The sequence below is a fragment of the Dryas octopetala genome, chromosome 3 (genome assembly GCF_963921425.1).
Source record: "Dryas octopetala chromosome 3, drDryOcto1.1, whole genome shotgun sequence".
Classification (NCBI taxonomy): Eukaryota; Viridiplantae; Streptophyta; class Magnoliopsida; order Rosales; family Rosaceae; genus Dryas; species Dryas octopetala.
The window spans coordinates 5519362-5542498 of NC_141368.1; the positions used below are offsets into that span (position 1 = coordinate 5519362).

At 39.7% G+C, this 23137-nt stretch overlaps 2 protein-coding genes across 2 annotated transcripts; both read right to left on the reverse strand.

Moving 5' to 3' along the window:
• Positions 1–3233: 3233 nt before the first annotated feature.
• Positions 3234–21304, reverse strand: LOC147290031 (heat shock cognate 70 kDa protein-like). The gene is made up of 3 exons (XM_086234948.1): positions 21043–21304; positions 19527–20741; positions 3234–3379 (listed from the first exon to the last, which is right to left on the reverse strand). The coding sequence occupies exons 1-3, from the start codon at positions 21254–21256 to the stop codon at positions 3234–3236; spliced, it is 1575 nt and encodes a 524-aa protein (XP_086091074.1). The 5' UTR covers positions 21257–21304.
• LOC147290032 (uncharacterized) lies at positions 14399–18106 on the reverse strand. The gene is made up of 4 exons (XM_086234712.1): positions 15828–18106; positions 15389–15697; positions 15196–15298; positions 14399–15034 (listed from the first exon to the last, which is right to left on the reverse strand). Exons 1-4 carry the CDS (start codon positions 18104–18106, stop codon positions 14399–14401), a joined length of 3327 nt encoding a protein of 1108 aa, XP_086090838.1.
• Positions 21305–23137: the final 1833 nt, after the last annotated feature.

The window sequence follows — 23137 nt, forward strand, 5'->3', positions numbered from 1 at the left end:
AAAAGGAAATAAAAGAAAAAGAAAAGAAAAGAAAAGAAAAGAAAAAGAAAAGAAAGAAAAGAAAAGGAAAAAAAAAAAGAGGAAGGAAATAAAAGAAAAAAAAAAGAGTTTAGGATTGATTGGAGTTTGGGGTCTTTGGACAATTGGAAAGAAAAAAAAAAGTTTGGGGTATCGTTTGGCTCTTTTGGAGTTTTGTTTAATTATTTTTAAAACTTAAACCATAATACATTTTTATATATAAAATAATTAAAAATACTCCAAAGAGCCAAAATCCTAATATCTTATACCATATTTGAAAAAATATAGAGTATCTAGGGTTTAGTATATAGACTATAGAGTACAAAGAGTATCAGGGTATATAAAGTATATAAAGTTTAGTATTAGGTTTTAGTGTATAGATTATAAAGTATAAAGAATATACAAATTTTATTTATTCATTATACAAATTTTATTTAACAGTATTTGCCTCCAGTGCGCATTATATTCATTTTATATCACATGAAACCTACTATATAATTTGATTTTTTTAATATTTTTTATCAATGTAGGAGATAATATGTTAAATAAACATATGATAAAGTTTCATTCAAAATTTCCGTATTTTGATAGCAATTTCCGTCGTTTCCGTCTAATTTTTGTCGAAATTTAAAAATCTTCGAAATTTCCGTCGAAATTTCCTCGAAAACGGAAATTTTATTCCTTGATATAAACCCAGATACACTACGAGAAAATGGATGCGACCCACCTACTTAGGGGTGTACCTCCTCTTCTTCCTTTTTATTTTATTTTATTTATTTTTTAATCTTTTTGTATACCTTCAAAATTTAATTTGTGAATTTTTCTAATTGACACAAAGGAAAAATAACTTAAAGACAACCCTTAGACACTCAAGACAAAAAAAAAAAAAAAACACACACACACACACACACCCCTTCATCCGACCCACCCAGCTCCATTCCCCTCCCTTACCAGTCACTTGACCACCCTGCCCCTCCCCCCCCCCCCCTCACTAATCACTGGACCACCCTGCCCCTCCCCCCCCTCACCGCAACACCACCTCCCCATCACCTTTTTTGGATAATAAGTTCACAGCCTCATTAAATTAGAATTAAAATCTAAAAATGTAGAATTATCTACAGCTACACTTGCACTTGTTTTCAAATCTTGGATGTTTTGAGTTACAAATACTTTTGGACTTGTCTCATTCACGCCATTTTACTGCTAGATGTATAAGAGAGAATTGATGAGCCAAAGACAATACTGCAAGAAGAAATACATAATAATAAAGAGGAAGAAACAGAAGGATGCCTGCAAATATTTGGTGTAGATTTCACCCCGACCATCTCCCTCCCCAGTCCAATCTCTCCTCTTACTCTCCTTCTCTCTCCTGAACCCATTCTCTCTCACCTCACTCTCCTCTCTCCCGAACCCAATCTCTCTCCTCACTCTTATTTTCTCTCCTGAATCCACTCTCTCTCACCTCACTCTTCTTCCCCGACGTCGACGGAAACAATGAACTCGCTGGAGAAGATGGTGACTGGTTTAGCAGTAAAAAAATCGCAGGTGGTGGCTAGTTCAGCGGGCCAGTGCCGAAACCTATGGTTTCGTTCGGCAGGTACCCGCCGAACAATCCTATTTTGTTCGGGCAAGTACCTGCCGAGCAAAACCACCGGTTTCGACACTGGCCCTCCAAACTAGCCCCCACCTACAAATTTTTTTTTACGGTGGATGTTCGAAGGGGAGATGGAAGGAGAGAGATGGAAGGAGAGAGATGAAGAGAGAGAGAGAGAGAGAGAGAGAGAGAGAGAGAGAGAGAGAAAGAGAGAGAGAGAAAGGTGGTCACCGGAGGGGCAGAGAGGGAGTGGGCCAGGGTTGTCGCCGGAGTTGGACAGAGACATAAAGGGAAGGAGTGTTACGATATCATATCTCTGTGATATTAGAAGATTGCTGCAAATTATTTACTTCCTTTGTTAGACTAGGAAATCCATGTAAAATGACAAAATGAATAGTAAAAACCGTACAAATCCATGTCTTTGACCCAAAAAAAATCAAAACAAGTACATGCGAGGTAAGGAAATTTTTGTAGTCCATGATCAAGTTAGAAATTTGAAAAACTAATATATTTTGGTCTCTTTTTAAAATTTTAAACTATTTTTTAAAATTTTTAGAATTTTGACCTTTGAGTAAAACTCAAACTCTACTCAAGAAGTACTCGAATTCTATCGAGTAGTGCTCGAGCACTTCTCGAGAACTCTTGAACACTACTCAAGAATCAAATTTCTAAAAAATTTTAAAAAAAGTTAAAATTTTTTAATTGACTTAAATTTAGGTTAATTTTCTAAATTTCTCAAGATCAAAATGAACAGAGAAGAATCAAAGGAATAATACATACTTATAGCTACGAATGTAAATCCTTTTTTTTTTTTGACGGAAAAAAAAAAAATTAGCTACGAGTGTAAATCCATTATATGCTTTGCAGTCTAAATTGTTGTGCAGGGATCCTTGGAACAATGGAAATGGAATGCAATCAGTCTCAAGAATTTATTTCTGGTTTGTTTTTTTTATATGCACAAGGTTCACCAAATCCAAACCGCCAAATGGACCAAAAAAAAAAAAAAAACACAAATTTGAAATGTTTTTTGGTTACGCAACCCTCTCTCTCTCTTAAAGACAAATAATTTCCAATAAAATTGCAGGATCAATTCAATTGAGAAAAAAAATAAATTAAGATGAATTGTGCACACAAAATAAACTTAGAAAATCAACTAGTTTTGGACTATATCAAGGGCATGTCATAGTAAAGACTGGTTCAACTATGACATGACCAACTCAACTTGTATATCGACCCATCTAGGTCCAATAGCTTGCTAGTTTTCAAAATGTTTTAATGATCTTATGCTAGCAAGTTAATTAATTATTATATGAAAAAAAAAACTTTTATCAATTGGTACAAGGAAACATTTGGCCATAATTGTTCTCTTGTCAAATTATGTATCAACAAATTAATATAGTTGATTATTTACTGAAAATGTGATCCAAATTCACAATTTAGTAGTAATTCTCTAGTTCTCTACCCAATTAATAAAAAATATATGAAAGCACAAAAATTCAAATTTATATGATAGTTGGAAACATTATAACCATAAAGCTAGGCCAAGAAGAATTCCAAAGTTATCTCCACAAATTAATTGAAACAGACGATTCAGCCTTTAGCTAGTATGACATACTATTCCTTACATTATCCTTTCAATTCCCTCACAATTTCTGTCATTGGTGAGGGTAATCCCTTTCTTCTGGCCAGTCAACATGTCCTCAGCAGATACATTCAGAATACCATTGGCATCAATATCAAAGCAAATATTGAACTTGGGAACACACACTACAAGAAAAACAGGCAATGGCAACCATTTTTTTTTTGTTGGCATAGAGGCAACTGCCACTATTGCTAGTTTGTAATGTCCCTTGCCACACTGCAGTCACCATATATCATGTTGGAGGTTGGTGTTGGGGTGGCAAGGTAGCTAAGGCCACCCACATGTGAGCATGGTGGAAGCTTCTGCCAAAACCTGCAGTGTCAGTCTGACAGGTCCGGTCTTCACTAATGCTGCAGTTAGTGGGTTTCACTTGTTCACCATCTGTATTGGGGTTGCTAAATTGGTGGCTGATTGATATTAGTAATTAATGTCATGCCATGGTTTCTTCTACTATTTTGGTAACAGTGGGTAAGGATGCTCACTAATATCAACCGTTGCTTACTGGACTCCCACTATCTTCGGTATTAGTTGCTGATTTGGTTTCAGAAATTAAACACCAAACAAGAAATTTGGTGACTTTTTATATGAGATTGAGAATGCTATTTTCCCACCAAACATATTGCTTCAGTGGGATTGAATGTATGAATAGTGTCTAATTAATCTTTCATTTGCATTTTCAATTCCAATGTGCTATTATAATACTAATGATGCTTGCAATGGCTGTTACAACATATTTTTCATAAAATGTGAAAAAAATACCCTGTTATTGGAGCAAGCATGCTTAACTTTCAGTCTAGCAATCCCATTAATAGGAGGGGTATGTAGCTGAACCTCAAAGCCATATCAGAAAAATGAAAAACAAATAATGGACAACTCAAGTTGCACAGTTGAACCCACAATCACGGACTTTCTTCATTGATGCAGATACGACTTCCCATATACATTGAAATTGCATGTTTAATTCAAGTAGCGGTTCAAGTGCATAGTTACAACCACTCTAATATCCTTTCCCCATACTTTTCACATTTTGTAAAACAAAATGAAACTTATATACCAAAAACAACAAAAGCTTAATCACTAGCTGCAAAACACTTAGTCATATGATCCCAACATCACTTCACCACACTTCCAAACTTGGTGATATATATCATAGTCTAATCCATAATATAACCCACCAAGTTTATAGTTGTATCACAAAAGCTGTTCAAAATAGCAGCAGTATATTACTCAAAACAACAAAAAGTATTCTTACTGGCAGCCATGATTTCTGTTGATATGTCGATCAGTTGTGTTGTGACCTCCCAACCTCGCTGCTTGAAGCGCCTGCATCTCCCGCACCACCATCCTCTGCTCCCATTAATGAGCTTACATGCACTTGCGCCAACTGTTGGGGACCAGCCATTCCTGCTGTAGCAAATGGCGTCCTCACACCTGGCATCTGTGGAAGGTGGAAGGAATTTGTGCCAGTCTGAACTGGGGGCAGTGGGGGTGCCAAGGATGGAGTGTTGCCGGTGCTTGTGCCAATGCTGCCCCTTAAGTAGCTGTCTAAAGCTGTGGTAAGCCTCCCATTCAAGTTGAAATCCATGTGGGACTGCTGCCTTTGAATGTTCAATATATCTTGAGTGTTTACCATTGCAATCCTCTCCAATTCAACCCGATACTGCTCCATCACATTGCGGTTGTGCTCCATCTCAAGCTTTTGAAGCTCCACTTGCCTGGTTGCCTCAGCCACCAGCAGTTGATTAGCTAACCTCAGTTGTTGAAGTTCTGCCCCAACGCCACGACGCTGAATCACCAGCCCAGGTATATCTGCAGGGGTTACCCCAATTCCATAACCCTTTACTCGTCCATTGCTCTCAGGTCCTACTACATCTGAAAATATCTTATTGCAGACAGCATGAGTGATAGGTGGGTTTTCTGGCATCTCCTCATACTCTGCCACACGCCTATCCATCTCATCCTGTCAATCCAACGAAATGTTGTTACAACATGTACATGTTTATGTCAACCAATAGAAAAATCCCACCCGCCTAATACTATTTCTTTCTCTACTGAAGTAACGTTAATGTGGCTGCATTCTTGGTGAGAGTAGTTAGTGCATCACCAAACTTACCATGATTTCCCGAGAAGCCTCGTCAATAGGGTTGCCATTTGTTCTGCGGTGCGTTAATTTGAATAGCTCAATTCGGTTTGGTTCCTGACCATCGTGATCCTGAGCCTGCAAACAAAAACGCACTCTTTAAATAATAAAACCATATGGCTTAAAAATTGCATTGCTTTCTTCAGATAGCATGTAAGGTGATAAAGTATTGGGAGTCTATTTACTTACGTATTCATCCCTCACTTGCGCGTGTGACTTCGTTCCACTAGTGTGTCCCATTAGAAGCTTCCCTCTGTTAACTGTGTTCATTGCACAGCGTTTCTATTCCATACACACCATTAGAGGCTTAATTAATAAAAGCACATTATCATGGGGGTCTTTCTATGACTATCCATATCCTAAACTCAGATCACTGCCAAATAAGATTTCCTTTATCAACAAAAAAATTGTAGGACAAGGTCATGTTTTGAAGATTGGGGAGTTAACCTCACTGCATGGTCCGGTTCTCCGAAACCTCCCCTACTAAAAAATATTGCTCATGTATAATTTTTCCGATAAGAGGTCCGGACCTAAAATAAGAGGTCCGGAATTAACTGTATGAAATCCCCATTTCAAGCTGCGTCGTCCCATGATATCCGGTTCTCACAATCTTAGACCGGACCTCCCTGCTAACGAATTTCATTACACTGATTCTACATTCTCAGACGATCCGGTCCTCAAGTGTAGAGTCCGGATCTTCTCCCCTCATAATATTGGATTTATGTTTGTTGTCTTTTCCTTGCTTCAGCCAACTATGCCTACCTTGGTGATCTGAAGCTTGTTCTCCTTAAATATAAATATATATATATTGCTAAGCGAGATGAATTAAACTTCCTATATCATTAAGTTAAAGCTCTCTAATGTGTTGCTTCGTAATATATTCTATATCAAAGACAATTTATTGAAGGCATACAATCAATTAAGCATCAGCACCATAGTGAAATTACTAAACAAAACTCCATTATGAAGGGTAATTTTATGATCATTTTTTTCCTTACTTTATACCAATGGCAGCGGATTTTACTTCTTAAAAATCCAGTGTTTCTCACCTTTCCCATGACTGAATCCCAGTGAGCAACAAGCCTCAGCCATTGGTCCGGATTGACTTGGTCATCTCCACACACCAACCTCTGGTTTGTGTTGCTGAAAGGCTTGTACCACTTCTTTTTCAAATCACACTTATGGTGCTTCCATCTCTCATTCATCTTGGCCTCTGCAATCCAACGGATTCTGTCAATCAAAACCCTTGTCCTTTCATCGCTCCAGTCAATGGTTGCCTGCAATACGGGGTAATGTCAAAAATCATGTTCAGTAAGCAGTTTAACTCAACCATGTGCTAAGGATTCTCGACGACCATATGCAAATTTACTAGAAGGTACCTCAATCTTCCCCCATGCACGGTCTAGAACACGTCCCCTAAAATTTCTCCAGTCCAGCATGTCAATCGGGAAGAGGCCGTGATCAATGGCTTGTTGCCCAAGAAACCTGGCATACCTTGCCACTGTCTTTGAAGGAGCAACAGCCTGACCATGGCTGTTAAATCTAACCACTTCTGGCCTCTCTATGGCCCATCTCTCTCTGTTGCGCCCTCTGACTGTCCTCACTCTATTTCCAGCTATTATGCCACCCCCATTAACCTCATCCTCATTGACATTTGTTGCTGCCACTTCAGCTGGCATGACAACATCCACCTGCTGCTCAGCACCCTCCCCTGGCATGTTAGGGGTCTCCTGAACCACGTCAACATCCACGAAGGGTTGAGATATTCCTTCTGATTGGGAGTTAGCCATTGAGGTGGACTCACACTAGGCAAAACATATCCAAACATGGTTAGCTGTATTTGGCACATGATATAATGAAACCAACAGGATTCCTTCTATGGCTGCTTTCATATAACAATAAATATTTCACAAGATCCACCTCACAGCCAATATAACTAACATTCATAAGGGTTTCTAATGATTTCAATGGGAACTAAAATAGAATAATCATTTAAATCCACTACTCCATTTAATACTTCCGATTATTGGATTATTTCTTAAGCGAATTCTCATATATTGTTCTGCCACATGCCATTTGGTTTTAACAAATTATCACTGAACAAATTTTGTAAAGTTTTTCCTTTTCACACTTGCATAATAAACGCTTATTAAAATTTTACATCTCCCAATAGCCTCAAATAAGAACACACAGAGGCATTCACACTTTTTGTTAGTTTTATTTGGTCAAGACTAAGGCATACCATATGGGTCAACCTCCATGTGTATCCAAACAGCACCGTCGGTGATAATGTATGGTGGAACATTTAAAAGTTTTTTCACCAACTCTCTGAATCGAATACTTCCAGTAGTGATGCTCTGGAAAAAGTATGTCTTTAACTATATAAATAACGGCATATCCTAAGTTCCATTACCATTCAACAGTCTTAGGTCAAACTCTGTTCATTAATGTTGATGTCCAGAATACAAATAACCTCCAGTAAGGTCTACACAGTTTGATATTTATTGCAAATGACAAAAACTGAGGTTTGTGCTACACCTACACGCATGACTGTGGGTGTGTGTTCAACTGAAAATATCGCAACAATGCTTAACTATGGAAAGCCGAAAGTCAAGATTGCCATAAGTGCAGGGAATATGTCATACCTTACAGTGAAAAGCTTGAGAATCTTCGGTAGAGCAGTAGATGCAGATGATATTCCCTCTGCAAAGTCTCCTCAGTGTAGCAGTATGTCCACCTGCTTCACTGCAGCCCTGTAAATGCTCTTGAAAATATCTTCAACACTTTATGGAGTATCTCCTTACTGTAGGATGTATCCCTTGAAGCCTGTCAGCAGCCACAAGTTGTTGACACATAATCAAGTCAGTCATGGGTAACTGTGATCCAACCTACATGGCGCCATTACAAGGAGGGAAAAATATTGAGCATGGGCGGGAGATGGGTTTTTAAGTTTGTCTCACTGACTTGACTTGCTTTATTGCAGGCTTTAAATACCCCATAGTTGGATTTCGATTGTATGTTAATAAATGGAAAAACTGGTTACTGTTTTACACAATTTGGGTTGGCTTTCAGTTGCAACCCCAATTACATAGTTGGAAAAAGTTGAAAATTAGTAGGTATTAAATATTGCCCCACCTTTTTAAGGGGAATAGGAAATTGGACGGGTTGCTACTGTACCTGATTTGTAATATGGGTTTCCCACTTGTCAGCATATATAATTTAATTAAACCCCAATTGCTAAGTTTTATATGTTTATATGTGGTTAACATAATTTGGCCAAATAATGTTATACCATGTTAATATCTCTTTGGTGTGTAGCGTTATATTAATTACAAGGGTGTTTGACTGGTTATCTTAAATAATTAGTCAAATCTAACCACTTATTTTACAGACCATGTACTCATTCACATATCTACCTCAAATTCACTGTTTCCTGAATGTTGGGTATAATTGAGTTGGACTTCATGAAATTATATAGTGGGTGAAGTTAAATAAAAAATCAGGGGAAAGCTGTCAAGTACACTTAAACATTTAGTGTAATGGGAACTATAGGACCTGGCCCCTTGCACTGTGAAATGACTTAATATTCAATGCATTCAATATGAATGCATGTCAGATTGATATCATATCCAACTTCACTGCCCCCCTCAATTATAAACATTGTTTGCCAGTTTACTTTCCCAATACATTCATAATGATCCATAGTGTTTCCAAAATTCACCACTGTATGCCGATGGAATAAACACACCCCAACAATTTACACTTTATTCATGGTTATGAGTTACAGACATAACCATTGTGGCAGTGCAAAACCTCACACGACATATATAAAAATTCCTTTGCGAGCATCTCCAATAAGCAAATACATACTTCAAAAAGACTGAGGACTTGCATATGACTTCTAACATAACTGCTGCTGTATTGATCTGCCTTGCATTCCCAATTTGCATTGATCCCCTGTATGCTAGTGTAATCCAATGTAATTGACAGTGAAAATTGACATACACTTGAACATGTATTCAAATGCTTCTCGTTATACATGTATTTAACATAAACTTGGCCTGGGGGGGCCAGAGAACAAATTGATACTTTCTGGAATACGTATTATATGTCGCACTCCTCAGTTTGAAATTAATGTGACCTCTTATGTAGGAAAATCCCACAGCGAAGAGAACATATACAAAAACCTGGATCATGACTTCATAATATACTGCCATATAAATTGAAGCATCACAATCATGGGTTTAATCAGTGCTGTTCATTACAAATATTGAAATTGATTCGACCAAATCATCCACTACTGCACAGAGAACCAATTAAAATACTTGCATACATGAGGGTTCTTGGTCATTATACTACCAACATCAGAACATGAATGCATTACAATCTGTTTTTTTTTTTTTTTGGTCCTCAACCAAAGGATTCCATTCAAAAAAGCCACAAAGGCAGCAACAAAACAAGGGAAGCAAACATGTAGAAAATTCAAACATAACCACAAAAGAAAGCTACAGCATATAGAAGAACAAATCTTCAAAAAAAAAAACATATTGTGCAGAGTGAGTCCATCAGCCACCAAAACTCCATACACATTAAAACATACTGCAACCACATAAGTTTCACCTTGCGGGCACCCTACAGAAAGCAGTTACATATCTTGCTTAAAACTAAGTCCTACCCATGATGTCTAATAACCCTTACTGAAAGAGGAAATAACTACATTTTGTGCAACTTCTTGGTACACTAATTCAGTAAAACTTACATTAATGGTTGTTGTCCTTGGAAAATGCTCGGAGTTACCCATGATTCATCAAAGGTGTCTGGCACATACATGTTCTCATAGCTGCGCTGCCCATCATTCTGTTTGGAATTACTGGAAGCGTTCAAATTGGTGGCCCTAACATCTTCATGATCCCCATGCATCCCCCCAATTACTTTATTAGCTGGGGTGAATAGCATTGGAATCATGGGGGAGCAATGACCAGTGCTAATGAGATCCTGCTCATTACTTGGGAAGTATTTGTTGATGATACGCTTGGTCTCTCCATCTTCAATGTCTGAGGGGATCATCACAGTTTCAGTTGCTGGTGCAGGCATGTGAACTTGGGGTGCCCACTCCATATCATTGGGTTGGCCTTCAGTTACAAGTGCTGGTGGGTTATAAATTAACTCACCTTTAGAGTTTCGAGGGACTCTAAGCACATATTGGTTCATTGGCACCCAAGTGTTCACTAGGGTGTTGACAAAATCTGGATCAAGTTCATTTGTGGGTGATGAGTCAGTTTGAGAGCAAGCATCGTCTGCAGGGACATCCCATTGTGGAGGCTCCTCACAGAACAATTTCCTATAAGCATTAAGGTTGACAGGTTTCCTAATTCTCCTGGGCATTGTGGGTATGGTGTAGCAATCTAATTAAGTAGGGTGGGCTAAGTGGCAGTTCATATAGAGCATTACGGCACTGGAGGACCAAGTAAACTGATTGCTTTACATTTTATACTGGAGTGGATCTCAAATAATGGCGTGGTCTTGGGATAAGAGTCTGTTTAATTGCTGAAAATCTTTTTACTTAGAAAATTCCCAACACACAAGACTGGTTCCCCTTTTTTAGAACCGGACCCCAGGCTACGTCTGCCCTCTCGGGTTTGGAATGCGAACCGGACACCGATTGAGAGAACCGGTCCTTCAATTAATTAAACCCCATTTGTAAAAATCCCTCCGGTTTTTTAAATCTGTTTTTTCCCCGGGTACCGTGCCTCTCCTTTATTCTTCCTGGAAATTTTTTTTTTCCTCATTCCTCCCATTCCCCTGCGAACATAAGGTCCTTATGCCTCTTCTCATCTTCTCTCTTCCTCTTCCAAATCCCTCCTCTAAATCTCTTTTCAACCCTGAAAATCTTCATAAAGTCTTCCTGATTTACCATTTTCTGCCGCCTGCGAAGATTACCCATTGCTGTTTGAGCGTTCAAATTGGTGTTTTTCACTGATTTTCCAAGTTAGGGCTTGAAAAGGTATGTTCTTTAAATATTCGGCTATTCCAATTTATTTCCTTCAATTTCTGTTATCATGACTAACTTGCTGCTCCTCTTTGTTGTTGTTTCCTCATGCTTAATCTTGGTTGCTCATCATTTTCGAAATGGGTGGTGCTCTTGCTCGGGTATGTGGCCTCACATTCTCCAAAATGAAATTTTTTGTATCTTTGGCTTATATGTTTGTTCTCTTGTTTGGGGTTGTGGATAATTTCAATGTGACTGTGTTGGGTTTGGTCTGTGCTGTTATTGTGGTTCCGGTCCTTGTGGTTTGCATGTTGTTATGGTGCACTGTGTCATTAATTGTTGATGTCTAGAGTCATGGCCCCTAAGAAAGCATCATCTGTGCAACCCGCCCCTAAGAAACGGAGAACTCGGGCGAGTTCTCCCGAACCCCGGGAGGAGCCTACTCCTCCTACGGATTCCGTTCCTGAGTTGAAACGATTTCGGAATCCGGATTGTGAAGCACGTTGGGACGTGATAGAAAATAGAGGATTTATCTCTGAGCGTGCCTTTGTTATTGGTGACATGGATAGTGATTTTGTGAATATACTGTCCGCACGTGGTCTGCTATCCTTTGTCCAGGCATTCCCTCAATTCAATACCAATATTGTTGGTGAATTTTATGCCAATTTCCCTGCGGATTTCAAACCAGCTACAAATTCCCATGTGTTTCTTCGAGAGCACAATTGCAAGCTCACTCGTGATGACATTCGCCATGTCTGTCAGCTGCCCACACCTGGAAAATCTGATTACAAAAAATATCTCGCTTTCACTTCCTTCTTGTCACGGGAACAAATTATCACCACTCTTTATAATGCACCTTCGTTTGTTCCCCCTGCATCTCACCGCGTCATCTCTGGTTCTTGCACTAAACTTTTTCGCTCGCTGTTTATGTTTGTTCGATACAATGTTTTTCCCACAAGTCAAAAATCCCGCATATCTGATGACGCATGTAGGTTGATGATTGCCTTGAGTTCCCCTGATGTTCCAGTTCCTTTGGACCACATCATTTACAATCATCTTGTGGAATGTGGACAAAGTGTAAAAAATCCACATGCTCAACTTTCGTTTCCATGTCTCATCACTCGTCTTGCTGAACGTTGGAACATTCCTGTGCTGGATGGTGATCCCCTATGGGACCCGGATAGTCCGATTGACAAGAGGGTTATGCGCATAAGTGATACTAGCTCCCGGTCTGTTGTGCCTCAACTTCCTCCTGAGATTCCTGCTGGTCCTACTGCTCCATCCGATCCATCTTCTTCTGGGGGTCCTGCTACACCTGACTTGGTCTCCATCATGGAGCGTCTTGACCTTGGTTTCTCCTCAGTTGACTCTCGCCTGGATTCATTGTCGGCGAGTCTTGCTGCTTATGATAACCGCATGGATGCATTTGAGGAGCGGTATACCGGGGATTTGCACGCCATCCACGCGACTCTAAGCGAACTAAAAGATCGCTTACCTGATAGTTCTTCTTAGTGCCTTTTCTATTAGGCCTTTTGGCATTTCCTAGCCAACATGGGGGAGCTGAAGTGTTTGCAGTTATAGGCTAGGACCTTTTGGTAGTAATTCAATGGTTGTCATACCTTTATGTAATTAACTTCTGAATTGAAACTGAATCTTTTCTATCTCGCTTTCCATATATTTATTAAAACTTGATAAGATTATGGTTGTGTTTGGTTGTGATATGTATTGTTTGCAGGTACAAGACTTATTACAGGTTTATGTCCCTTGTTGTGTCTTTTATTGTGTATCTTCATGTATAGAGGTTTTGTGTAGGACATGCCAAAGGGGGGGATTGTGAGTGCAACTTCGTAATTGGCGAATTCCCTACACAAAACGCTCATGTGATTGTAACTAGTTAGGATGATTAGAAATCAGTCCTAGTAGTTTGTGACACAACTAAAGCGATTGAAGCTCGAATCTAAATGCACACAACATCTGAAGTTATATCGCAAAGCATTGAGGATGTATTTTAAGGAAGGTAAATTGACCGACAATACCTTATGCAATCGAGGAGGTTAGAGTGAATAGCATATTTTGTTAAATTTTGGTGTGTGTTCAAATTGTGCGTCGAGGTCGGGACATCAATTTGCGCATCTGATTACAACAGTGAGGTTGTTGTTATGAAAATTTTATGCTTGAGGTCCGCACGTAAAAATTTATGACCGGATATACAGTAAGGTGGTCTAGGATGTTTTATGAATGTGGTCCGGATCTCTAAATTGAGAACCGGACTTCGAGTAAATTGGCGTTGAAACTGATAACATTAAGTCCGGAACTTTGTCTTGAGTACGAAACCTCCAGTAAGGTAATTTCAAAATTTTGGCTTCAGGTGCGGATCCTATTGTCAGGGACCGGACCATGTGTAACGATTCCAGTTTTTTACACATTTTTAGTATGACTTAAAAAGTGATCTCACTGGTCCAACAGTTGTTTTAAATGATTTAAGTTATCACCTTGGGTTCATACATTAATAACTCAGATTGGATGTGAGGTCAGTTGCTTCGTTCAAGGCAAGAGACTTGAGAGGAATTGGATCGTGCTATTGGTTGTATGTTTTTCAAATAATCATAGTGGATTCACTACTCGAATATGGTCCTGCTGTTTTTACCCAGTGGAGGGATTGTTTGTGTCAACCATTATAGTGTTATTTATGTGATTGATTGTTTGATTTATTTACTTTAGTTGATTCAATTGTGTTAATGTTTCCGCTGCGTACTCAATTATCTTGGCAGATTTGAAATTGGTATTTTTTTTTCCCAAAGCCTATTCACTCCACCCCACACTTGTTTAGTGATCTAATAGGGAATTACACATGCTTATATCACAAAGTTGATCACTGCAAAATACATCAGTACATGCCCCAACAGATTCGCATAGGCATGCATATATACAATGAAGTTCTCAAAGTAAGGCCACAACACTTTCAAAATCAAAACAATCTTTAGTTTTCAGGGACCTGGCAAAATCTAACCTTATTCAATGGTGGAGTGGCGTGAGGGGACAATCTATTGTCGTTCCATCAATATCACGTCCACGGTCCAATACGTTTTCGTCTGCCCCAAGTCTATCTAACGCTTGTGCACCACAAACATCCCCTGCACTCACTGTTGACATGTCGTATAGATCGCGAGGCTGTGTATTAACTGCAACTTTCCACCCAATCTCTAGAGGGTCGTCAACGTAAAACACTTGCAGAGCATGTGATGAGATGACTAAAGTGTCATCAGACCGGAGCAATCTTTCAAAAGAAACCATATTAAATCCGAACTCATCCTTTTTTACACCACTTGCCGTGTCAGCCCACTCACAGTCGAATAGCACAACAGTTCTTCGGTCCTCATATTGTAACTCTATAATATCTGTTAACACACCGTAGTATCCAACGGGACCGATCCGGGGGTTCCGGTCCCGTCTACTGGCATAACTATTAGTGTCAGCTACAACAAAAACCCCACTGTTTTGGTTCTTCTTATGAAGGTCGATTTCTTTGATCCTGAAACGGAATCCGTTTGTGACGAAACTCTTGAACCGGGTGGCCCAATTACTTGGACCATATGACAGCGCTAATAAGTCAGGGTCCACTTCAACTCCTAACTGGACTTGCTGCTCCACCTATATGAAATAACGGTGAAACTAAGCGATGTACTAGTTACAACACACTTGTGGAAAATGGCATAACACCAAATAAGAATAGAGTATTGGACCTATAACCATCATTAAGAATTAAAAGTAAAACAGAAATCCAAAGCTCGTACATGATTAGCCATACTTACATGGTCCTTAAAGGCTGTGGTTAGTGTATTATCTGCTAGGGTGTCGGCTTCCAAAAGAGTTGTTTGCCTATTTCGGGCAGCACGCACTGCCTCCCGATGTTGCCTGCGAATAACATTCACAAATAAGATAACATGTAGGGGCGCTTGATCAAGTAAAAGTGGTTTTATGTATGAAAACCCTTTACAAAGGTACCTGATAAATGCTTGAGCTTCTGGGCAATTGAAAAGGACCAAGCGATGCCCGTGTTCCCTCAAGGCACTATCTAAATAAAATTGTGTTCCTGCACCTTTCGCATTGCCTTGCCCTTGGAAAATGGCATAACCTGGCCGAGGTACATTCTCACCGTCGTAGCTATTTCGGCCCAAACGGTTGCGACGGGTGTCAACTCCTTGCAAATACATTGAGCAGAAGGAAAGACACTCCTCCGCAAGGTATCCCTCTGCTATGCTACCTTCTGGCCGACTCTTATTTCTCACATAAGACTTGAGTGTATGTAGGTACCTAATGATAAACAAGAACATCATTTATTCACCCAGAAACCAAATCAATCAAATGAAATATAAAACGAACATCTAATACTCAAAATGATTTAATCACTTTGAACATCATAAAAGTAAAGTTTGGGACAAACCTCTCAATTGGATACATCCATCTATATTGTACAGGGCCCCCAATGGACGCTTCGGTGGCAAGATGTACTGTCAGGTGGACCATAACATCGAAAAATGCCGGAGGAAAGATACGCTCCATTTGGCACAGAGTTAAAGTAATACTCGGGTTCAAGTCGAGGAATGCTTGCGAGGTGGACGTCTTGTTGCAGATATTCTTGAAAAAGTTGCATAGCTCAAGGAAAACAGAAGTGATAGGTTTAGGAAGAACCCTCCGTATAGCTAACGGAAATAAATGTTGTAGAAGCACGTGACAATCGTGACTCTTCAAACCATGGATTTTTTTCTCCTGTACATTGATACACCTCGAAAGGTTTGATGAATAGCCATCAGGAATTTTCACACTTTTTAACACCTGGCATACCATGACCTTCTCTATGTTGCTAAGGGTGAAAGCCGCAGGAGGTAAGTATGTTTTACTCCCACGTCTTATGGGGTGAAGGGTAGGTTTCCAATTTAGCAATTCCAAATCAGCCCTTGCATTCATGCCATCTTTGTTTTTACCTTCGAGTCCTAGAAGCGTACCAACCAAATTGTCGCACACATTCTTCTCGATATGCATGACGTCCAAGTTATGACGAAGAAGATTGAACTCCCAGTACGGTAAAGAGAAGAAAACAGATTGTTTCTTCCAGGGACCAGTGTACTCTATGAAGTCACCTGTACTGGTGCGCACCCTCACAAGTGGCTTGGACCGACGTTTGCCAAATTTGAATCTTAGGGTGCTCAGCTGTTGCAAACAGGCAGACCCGCTTACGGGCATAGGGGCTGTCCTTCTCTCCACATAACCATTGAAAGCACTCTTCTCCCTCCGGAACCGGTGGTTAATTGGGAGAAATCTCCGGTGACCTAAATAGCAATGCTTGTGACCCCGACGCAAGTATTGGGATTCGGTATCATGGGCGCATTGTGGACAAGCAAATTTTCCTTTCGTGCTCCATCCGGACAAATTAGCATATGCAGGAAAGTCATTGATTGTCCATAGCAAAGCTACCCGCATGGTGAATGATTGGTCACTTGCAATATCATAAGTACGTACACCCTCGGACCATAAGAGGCGTAACTCATCAACTAGGGGTTCCAAGTAAATGTCTATGTCATTTCCTGGTGCCTTTGGTCCAGGAATGAGCAGAGATAGGAACAAATATGGCTGCTTCATGCACATCCAGGGGGGCAAATTGTAGACTGTAATAACCACAGGCCACGTGCTGTGTTGGCTGCTCATGTGTCCAAAGGGATTAAAACCATCGCTTGCTAGACCGATTCTGACATTTCTTGGTTCCATGGCAAAGTGGGGGTTTCGATTGTCCAACTCAGTCCAAGCTGGAGAGTCAGCCGGATGCCTCATGACACCATCTTTCACACGCTTAGAAGCATGCCAAGTCATATGCTCAGCAGTGTGCCTAGACATATACAACCGTTGAAGTCGAGGAGCAAGTGGAAAGTACCTCAAAACCTTAGCAGCAACATTATGACCACTTCCACTATCCTGACTGGTGTACCGGTCTGCCCCACATACACTGCATGCGACATCATTACTATGATCCTTCCAAAAAAGCATACAATCATGTCGACATGCATCAATCTTTTCGTAAGTCAATCCAAGCTTACCGATCAATTTTCGGGTATGATAAAATGAGGGAGGGAGCGTTTCTCCTATTGGGAAGGATCTCTTGAGCAAAGTAAGAAGGTCGGAAACAGACTCGTCCGTCCAACCGTGCAAACATTTGATATGATAAAGAGAAACGATGAACTCTAGCTTTTTAATGCGATCACAACCTGGATATAAAGGGGCATCAGCATCCTCCACAAACTTATAGAACTGTTCGGCTTGAGGAGTGCAACCGGCGGGATTTAGAGGTGTTGTTCCACTGTCGTCTCCCGCTTGGCGGGGGATTGTTGAAGGGAACAGATCACCAAGTAGACAGTGCATGTCAGATGCATTTGTGTCGTGGTCCATCACACCAATGTCATTGGGGAGTTCTGCCAAAGTTGGGTTCGAGATCGCCTCGCCATGATTGATCCATGGCCAATCCATGTACCGGGCATCCATCCCCTCAATTGTAAGGTGTTCCTGAATTTCAGGTCTGGATCTCCAATATTGATTGTAGCATAATCGACAAGGACATTTAACTTTGTTGTCAACTGAATGGTTTAGGAAACAAGTATCTAGGAAATCTGTGAGGTGAATCTGATATTCATTGCTCAAGCGGTGAAGCTTGACCCAACCCTTATTAATCATTGATAAACCTGAATGAAGAACTCGATGAGTTATGAAGCACGTACAATCCCTGGTTGATACACTCTAGCACGCCTGGAGTATAAAAATCAGTCTATCCACCTCTGATCTGCCCCATTATGAGTTACATCATTGTACACCAAATCACCACTTGGCCTGTAGTGTTCCTGAAAATGAAGTGCAAATATATTGTTGTCAGTTGGAATGAGTACACGAACCTTGACTGATAACCTATATATTGACTGCTAACTGAATATTGATACCAACTAACTAAATCTATAACAAAACAACAAAATGGGGTAACAGCCTCTTATTCAGTATATAGACTAACTAGAAGAACTAATAACCACAATCACTGAAAAAACAGACACGCCTCTGATTCAGCAAAGACATGAATCAGAGGAACGGACTTCCACCTTCAGGACATGACCTCCATGACGCACACAAAACCCTGAGGCCCGGACCTCATAATTGAGGTCGTTTCCTACATAAACCTCCAGCAATTTGCACATTTTACATCATTAGCCTCAACACACCTAATGTGTTCAAACCTACTGCAAGCTTAACACAAGAGACAGTTATGCCATTTAAAGTGTTAATATAAGGACAAAGAATAAGCTTGTTGGTAGCAGAGCAAGACTTGGAAATTGTATCATTACTGATTATCATATTTTGCAAATATCGCTTACCCGATTGTTGGAAGCTTCAGAACTTCCACAGTCGGACCAACGCAGAAGCAAATTATACGGAACAAAGCCGACCCCTCTGGTTTGGGTAGCAGGTGCAAGCTCATTCACGCACAGCCGAAGCACAAAGAGGAACCACAATTTCTGAAAAAAAACCCAGGTGCAGGTGCCACTAACATGAATCACTGTAGCCATAGAAGCAAAAAAACCCATGAATTCCCCCAACCCATTGATGCACCATCAGTGGTAGGATGGAACCCCAGTTATTGGGCGATAACCAACCCCAAGGGAACCCACTCTCCGATGGTGACTGGAGGAGGAGCAACCCCTTAATTTGGGGATTTGAGCCGATCGGCACCTTCAGCCGTGACCATTGACACCCACCGATGCTGGATCCCGTTTGGGTTGGGGGTGGGAAGAAATTGTTGCTGCCACAAGGGAACCCCAGTATCTTGGTTTAGCAAGTGGGAGGAAACAGACAAAACATTCAACGCCCTTTGTAACTCGTTTTTTTAGTCCCTATATGAATGGACCCCTTTTATTACTTTAAACTAAGGGGCTGCCACTGTGTTATCAACGAATCAGAAGCAAAGTTGGATATGAATTCACTGTTGCTTTCTGACATATTAATGTAGCCACTAATGTTAATTATTGGTGAACACGGTCCTTAGCAATTGGCACGCACCCAACTTAAGTTGCATACATTGGAGGCCTTTGGCCAAATTTGTGGTAGTGACACCTTGGAGCTGGAAGAATATCATGGAGCTTAAACTCACCCAAAAAGTAATTATTTACAGTTGTGGTGTTCTCACCCTCATAAATGGAAAACTTAACAACAGTTTGGTTGTCATGGCGAGTAGTTACAGTATAGTTCTTCTTGACAGGCATTCTGGTGTTTCTTGGAATCACAACTGTCATGTCGCGTTCTTGACCAGTCTCCACACCAAGTGATAGAGGGCTGACATCCAAGAGAGAGAGGTCTTGAAGCTTCCCATTTCCATTCCCAATCAGAATTGCAGCTTGAACAGCAGCACCATGAGCCACTGCCTCATCCGGATTAATGCCCTTGCACAACTCCTTCCCCACAAACACATCCTGCAAAAGTTGTTGCACCTTGGGAATTCTAGAAGACCCACCAGCAAGAACAACATCATGCACACTGCTTATGTCCATCTTAGCATCCTCCAAACACTTGTTCACAGGCTCCATACACTTGTTGAAGAAATCCTTGTTCAGATCTTCAAATTCGGCACGGGTAATAGTTGTACTGAAATCAATACCTTGATCCAAGCAGTCAATCTCAATATCAATTGAAGACGTAAATGAAAGTCTCCTCTTCGCCTTCTCACACTCATTTCTTAACCGCCTAAGAGCTCTGGAGTTTCCACTGATGTCCAATTTATGCTTCTTCTTAAATTGCTCAACACAGTAATTCACCATTTTGTTATCAAAGTCTTCACCTCCAAGGTGAGTGTCTCCAGCAGTGGCCTTCACTTCAAAGACACCATTACCTATGGTGAGCAGTGACACGTCTAAAGTACCACCACCTAAATCAAATATCATAACAATTCTCTTGCTATACCAACCAGCCTTCTTGTCAAGCCCATAAGCAATGGCTGCAGCAGTTGGTTCATTGACCATACGCATCACGTTTAGGCCAGCAGTAGCACCAGCATCTTTTGTAGCCTGACGTTGTGAGTTGTTGAAGTAAGCAGGGACGGTGATAACTGCATTCTTCACAGTTGAGCCAAGGTAGGCCTCAGCAATTTCTCGCATCTTTGCCAGAACCATAGATGAGATTTCATGAGCAGCAAACTGTTTGTCTTCACCCTTGTGGGTAACAACAATCAAGGGCTTATCATCAGGACCTTCAATAACCTTGAATGGCCAGAGCTTCTTATCATTTTGAACAGAGTCATCAAGGAATCTCCTGCCAATTAACCTCTTTGCACCTGCAAATTGATGTCAAATATTTAAAAAGACAATCCCACAAAGAAAAAAGAACCAGAAGATGAACGGACAGACATTCAATAATCATGCATACTCATCAGTCATCAATCCCAAGCATTTATATATGCACAATTTACAGTTACATGTTGCATTCAACATATTGTAATGAAATGTACCAAATAAACTTGCGAGTCAAATATCAATATTTAAGAAGTAGAGAAGGCCTCACAGGATTACAAAACTGATATGAGAAACAAATGACAATTAAATTGTTATATATGTAGATGTGGGAAGAGACCATACCAAAGATGGTGTTTGTGGGATTCTTGACGGCCTGGTTAAAAGCTGCGTGACCTACCAAACGTTCGGAATCAGTGAAGGCAACAGAAGATGGAGTAGTCCTGTTGCCCTGATCATTCACAATGATCTCTACATGATCGTTCTGCCATACTGCAACGCACGAGTACGTTGTCCCCAGATCAATCCCAATTGCATGGCCCTCTTCTTTCCCAGCCATTTTAGCTAAAGAAAAAAAGAAAGCAAGTAGAATTGGAAAGAAGAAAAACGGTGGCAGAGATCAAATAATGCTGGGGTGAGCGCTCAGTCTCTGGCTTTACCTTTTATTAGGTGGGAACAATTTGAAAGCAGCCCGAGTGGTAATAATTGCTTAGGAATATATGCATGTTTTGATGTGAAGCTAATTGTTGTGCAGAGACTTATCGGGGAATGAATGGTTCAATTTACTGAATTTATTATCATTTTGGTTCGTTATTCTATGTACTAGTACTACTTACTGTTTCCAAGTTCCAACATAATAAAGAAAGACAGGATAGGCGGAAATAAAAAATTAAAAAGTGGTCCGAGTGGAAATAAAAGGGTACAGGAAGATTAAACGAATCGGTCTATACAATTTATTTTGGTTCAGTCTGTACTTCTTTTTGAGAAATATTCTTTGACTACTGCTTCCAATTTAGTGTTAAAATTTCATACAGAATTACTTTATAAAACTGCTGTTTTGAGTTGGAAAAAAAAAAAAAAAAAGACTGCTATATCAATTTTAAAAATCAAGATTAAGACAAAATTTTCAACTTGCTTCGACAAGGTATCAGTTTAAGAAAATACAATATATAGTTAAGAGTCTATTAATTATTAGGTACTGACACATTTTTTTATTACTCAAAACACACCAAAAGCCTTATAATTCCTTTGCGGGCCATCTTCTACAAATCTGGGTGTTCATGGTCTCCGTTTGTATCAGACCCTTTCTCTCTCCCCCTCTCTTCTTCCTCTTCTCTTCTTCCCTCCCTCTCCCTTTATCTCTCTTCTCTCCTCTATCCATCTCTCTACTATGTTGCAGCTTAATTGAACTAGTTCATATCTCGAAATCTTCATCAAAGAAACTGGGTAGTACTAGTGGTCCCTCTAATTAATTGAACTAGTTCATATCTCTACAATTTCATTTTTTTTTTTTTTTGTCAACCTCTACAATTTTAGCTAAAAGGTCTAAATCCTAAACCAAAAAGCATTTATGTGTTTTTTTTTCTTTAGTTTCTTTTCTAACATTCTTCTGAGCCACTTAACATAATTGGATTTAGCGTTTCAGAAAATACCCATATCAAGTATTCTACACTACTGAAACTGTAGTTTTAAAAACTGTATAGTTGCAGTTTCAGAAACTGAGCTAAAGAAACAAAAATCAAGAATCCATATCAAGTGTTCTACACCATTAAAACTGCAGTTTTAGAAACTGCAGGTGAAACTGCAAGTTGCAGTTTCAGAAACTGAGCTAAATAAAAAAAATCAAAAACCTGCTACTGATAAGGAAGGCATGGGGGTGGAGTTGGCTTCCCTGATAACTCTCTGGGCATTGTTATAGTGAGGAACTTGGCATGTTCTTTGGCTTTGGAGGGTGGGAGAGAGTGGAGTGAAGCCAACTAACCTAGATATTACAATAAAGTGACTTAATTGTTAAATATTATAAATAGGTGTATTACATGTTACAAATAATAGGTAAAGTGTAGCCCAAATTAATTAATTCTATAGTTAATAATCAAATGAAGAAAGAAATCATACAACGAATCAAAAAAGTTTTTCAATTTTTTTTTTTTTTTAATTTTTCAAACTGGAATATTTTTTTTTTGGATAAGGAAAACTAAAATGACCCCTTTAAGAGAAACCAAATGTCTAAAATGATATTATTCGTTATAAAACCAAATCATGAGATATATGGTGTGTTAATTACATTTAAGATCGGGCATCATTTAGATCGGTTTTTAAACCAATTCACATCTTTTGCTGCATTTACTTGGTTACTTCTAGCTTTAATTTGCAAAGATTCAAGTTAGAATGATCAACAATTCTTATTGAACAAGATAATCAGGTGGAATATCCCTCTTCT

What these genes read in the sequence shown, in the direction of transcription:
- LOC147290032 (XM_086234712.1), bottom strand. Translation starts at nt 18,106, where the DNA reads ATGATTAATAAGGGTTGGGTCAAGCTTCACCGCTTGAGCAATGAATAT. An exon ending in TGGATGTATCCAATTGAGAG is followed by an intron (nt 15,698 to 15,827) that starts GTTTGTCCCAAA and finishes GTTTATCATTAG; the next exon opens with GTACCTACATACACTCAAGT. An exon ending in GAAGCTCAAGCATTTATCAG is followed by an intron (nt 15,299 to 15,388) that starts GTACCTTTGTAA and finishes TGTTATTCGCAG; the next exon opens with GCAACATCGGGAGGCAGTGC.
- LOC147290031 (XM_086234948.1), bottom strand. Translation starts at nt 21,256, where the DNA reads ATGGCTGGGAAAGAAGAGGGCCATGCAATTGGGATTGATCTGGGGACA. An exon ending in TCCCACAAACACCATCTTTG is followed by an intron (nt 20,742 to 21,042) that starts GTATGGTCTCTT and finishes ATCAATTTGCAG; the next exon opens with GTGCAAAGAGGTTAATTGGC. An exon ending in TATTCTTCCAGCTCCAAGGT is followed by an intron (nt 3,380 to 19,526) that starts GTCACTACCACA and finishes TTTTTCTTGTAG; the next exon opens with TGTGTGTTCCCAAGTTCAAT.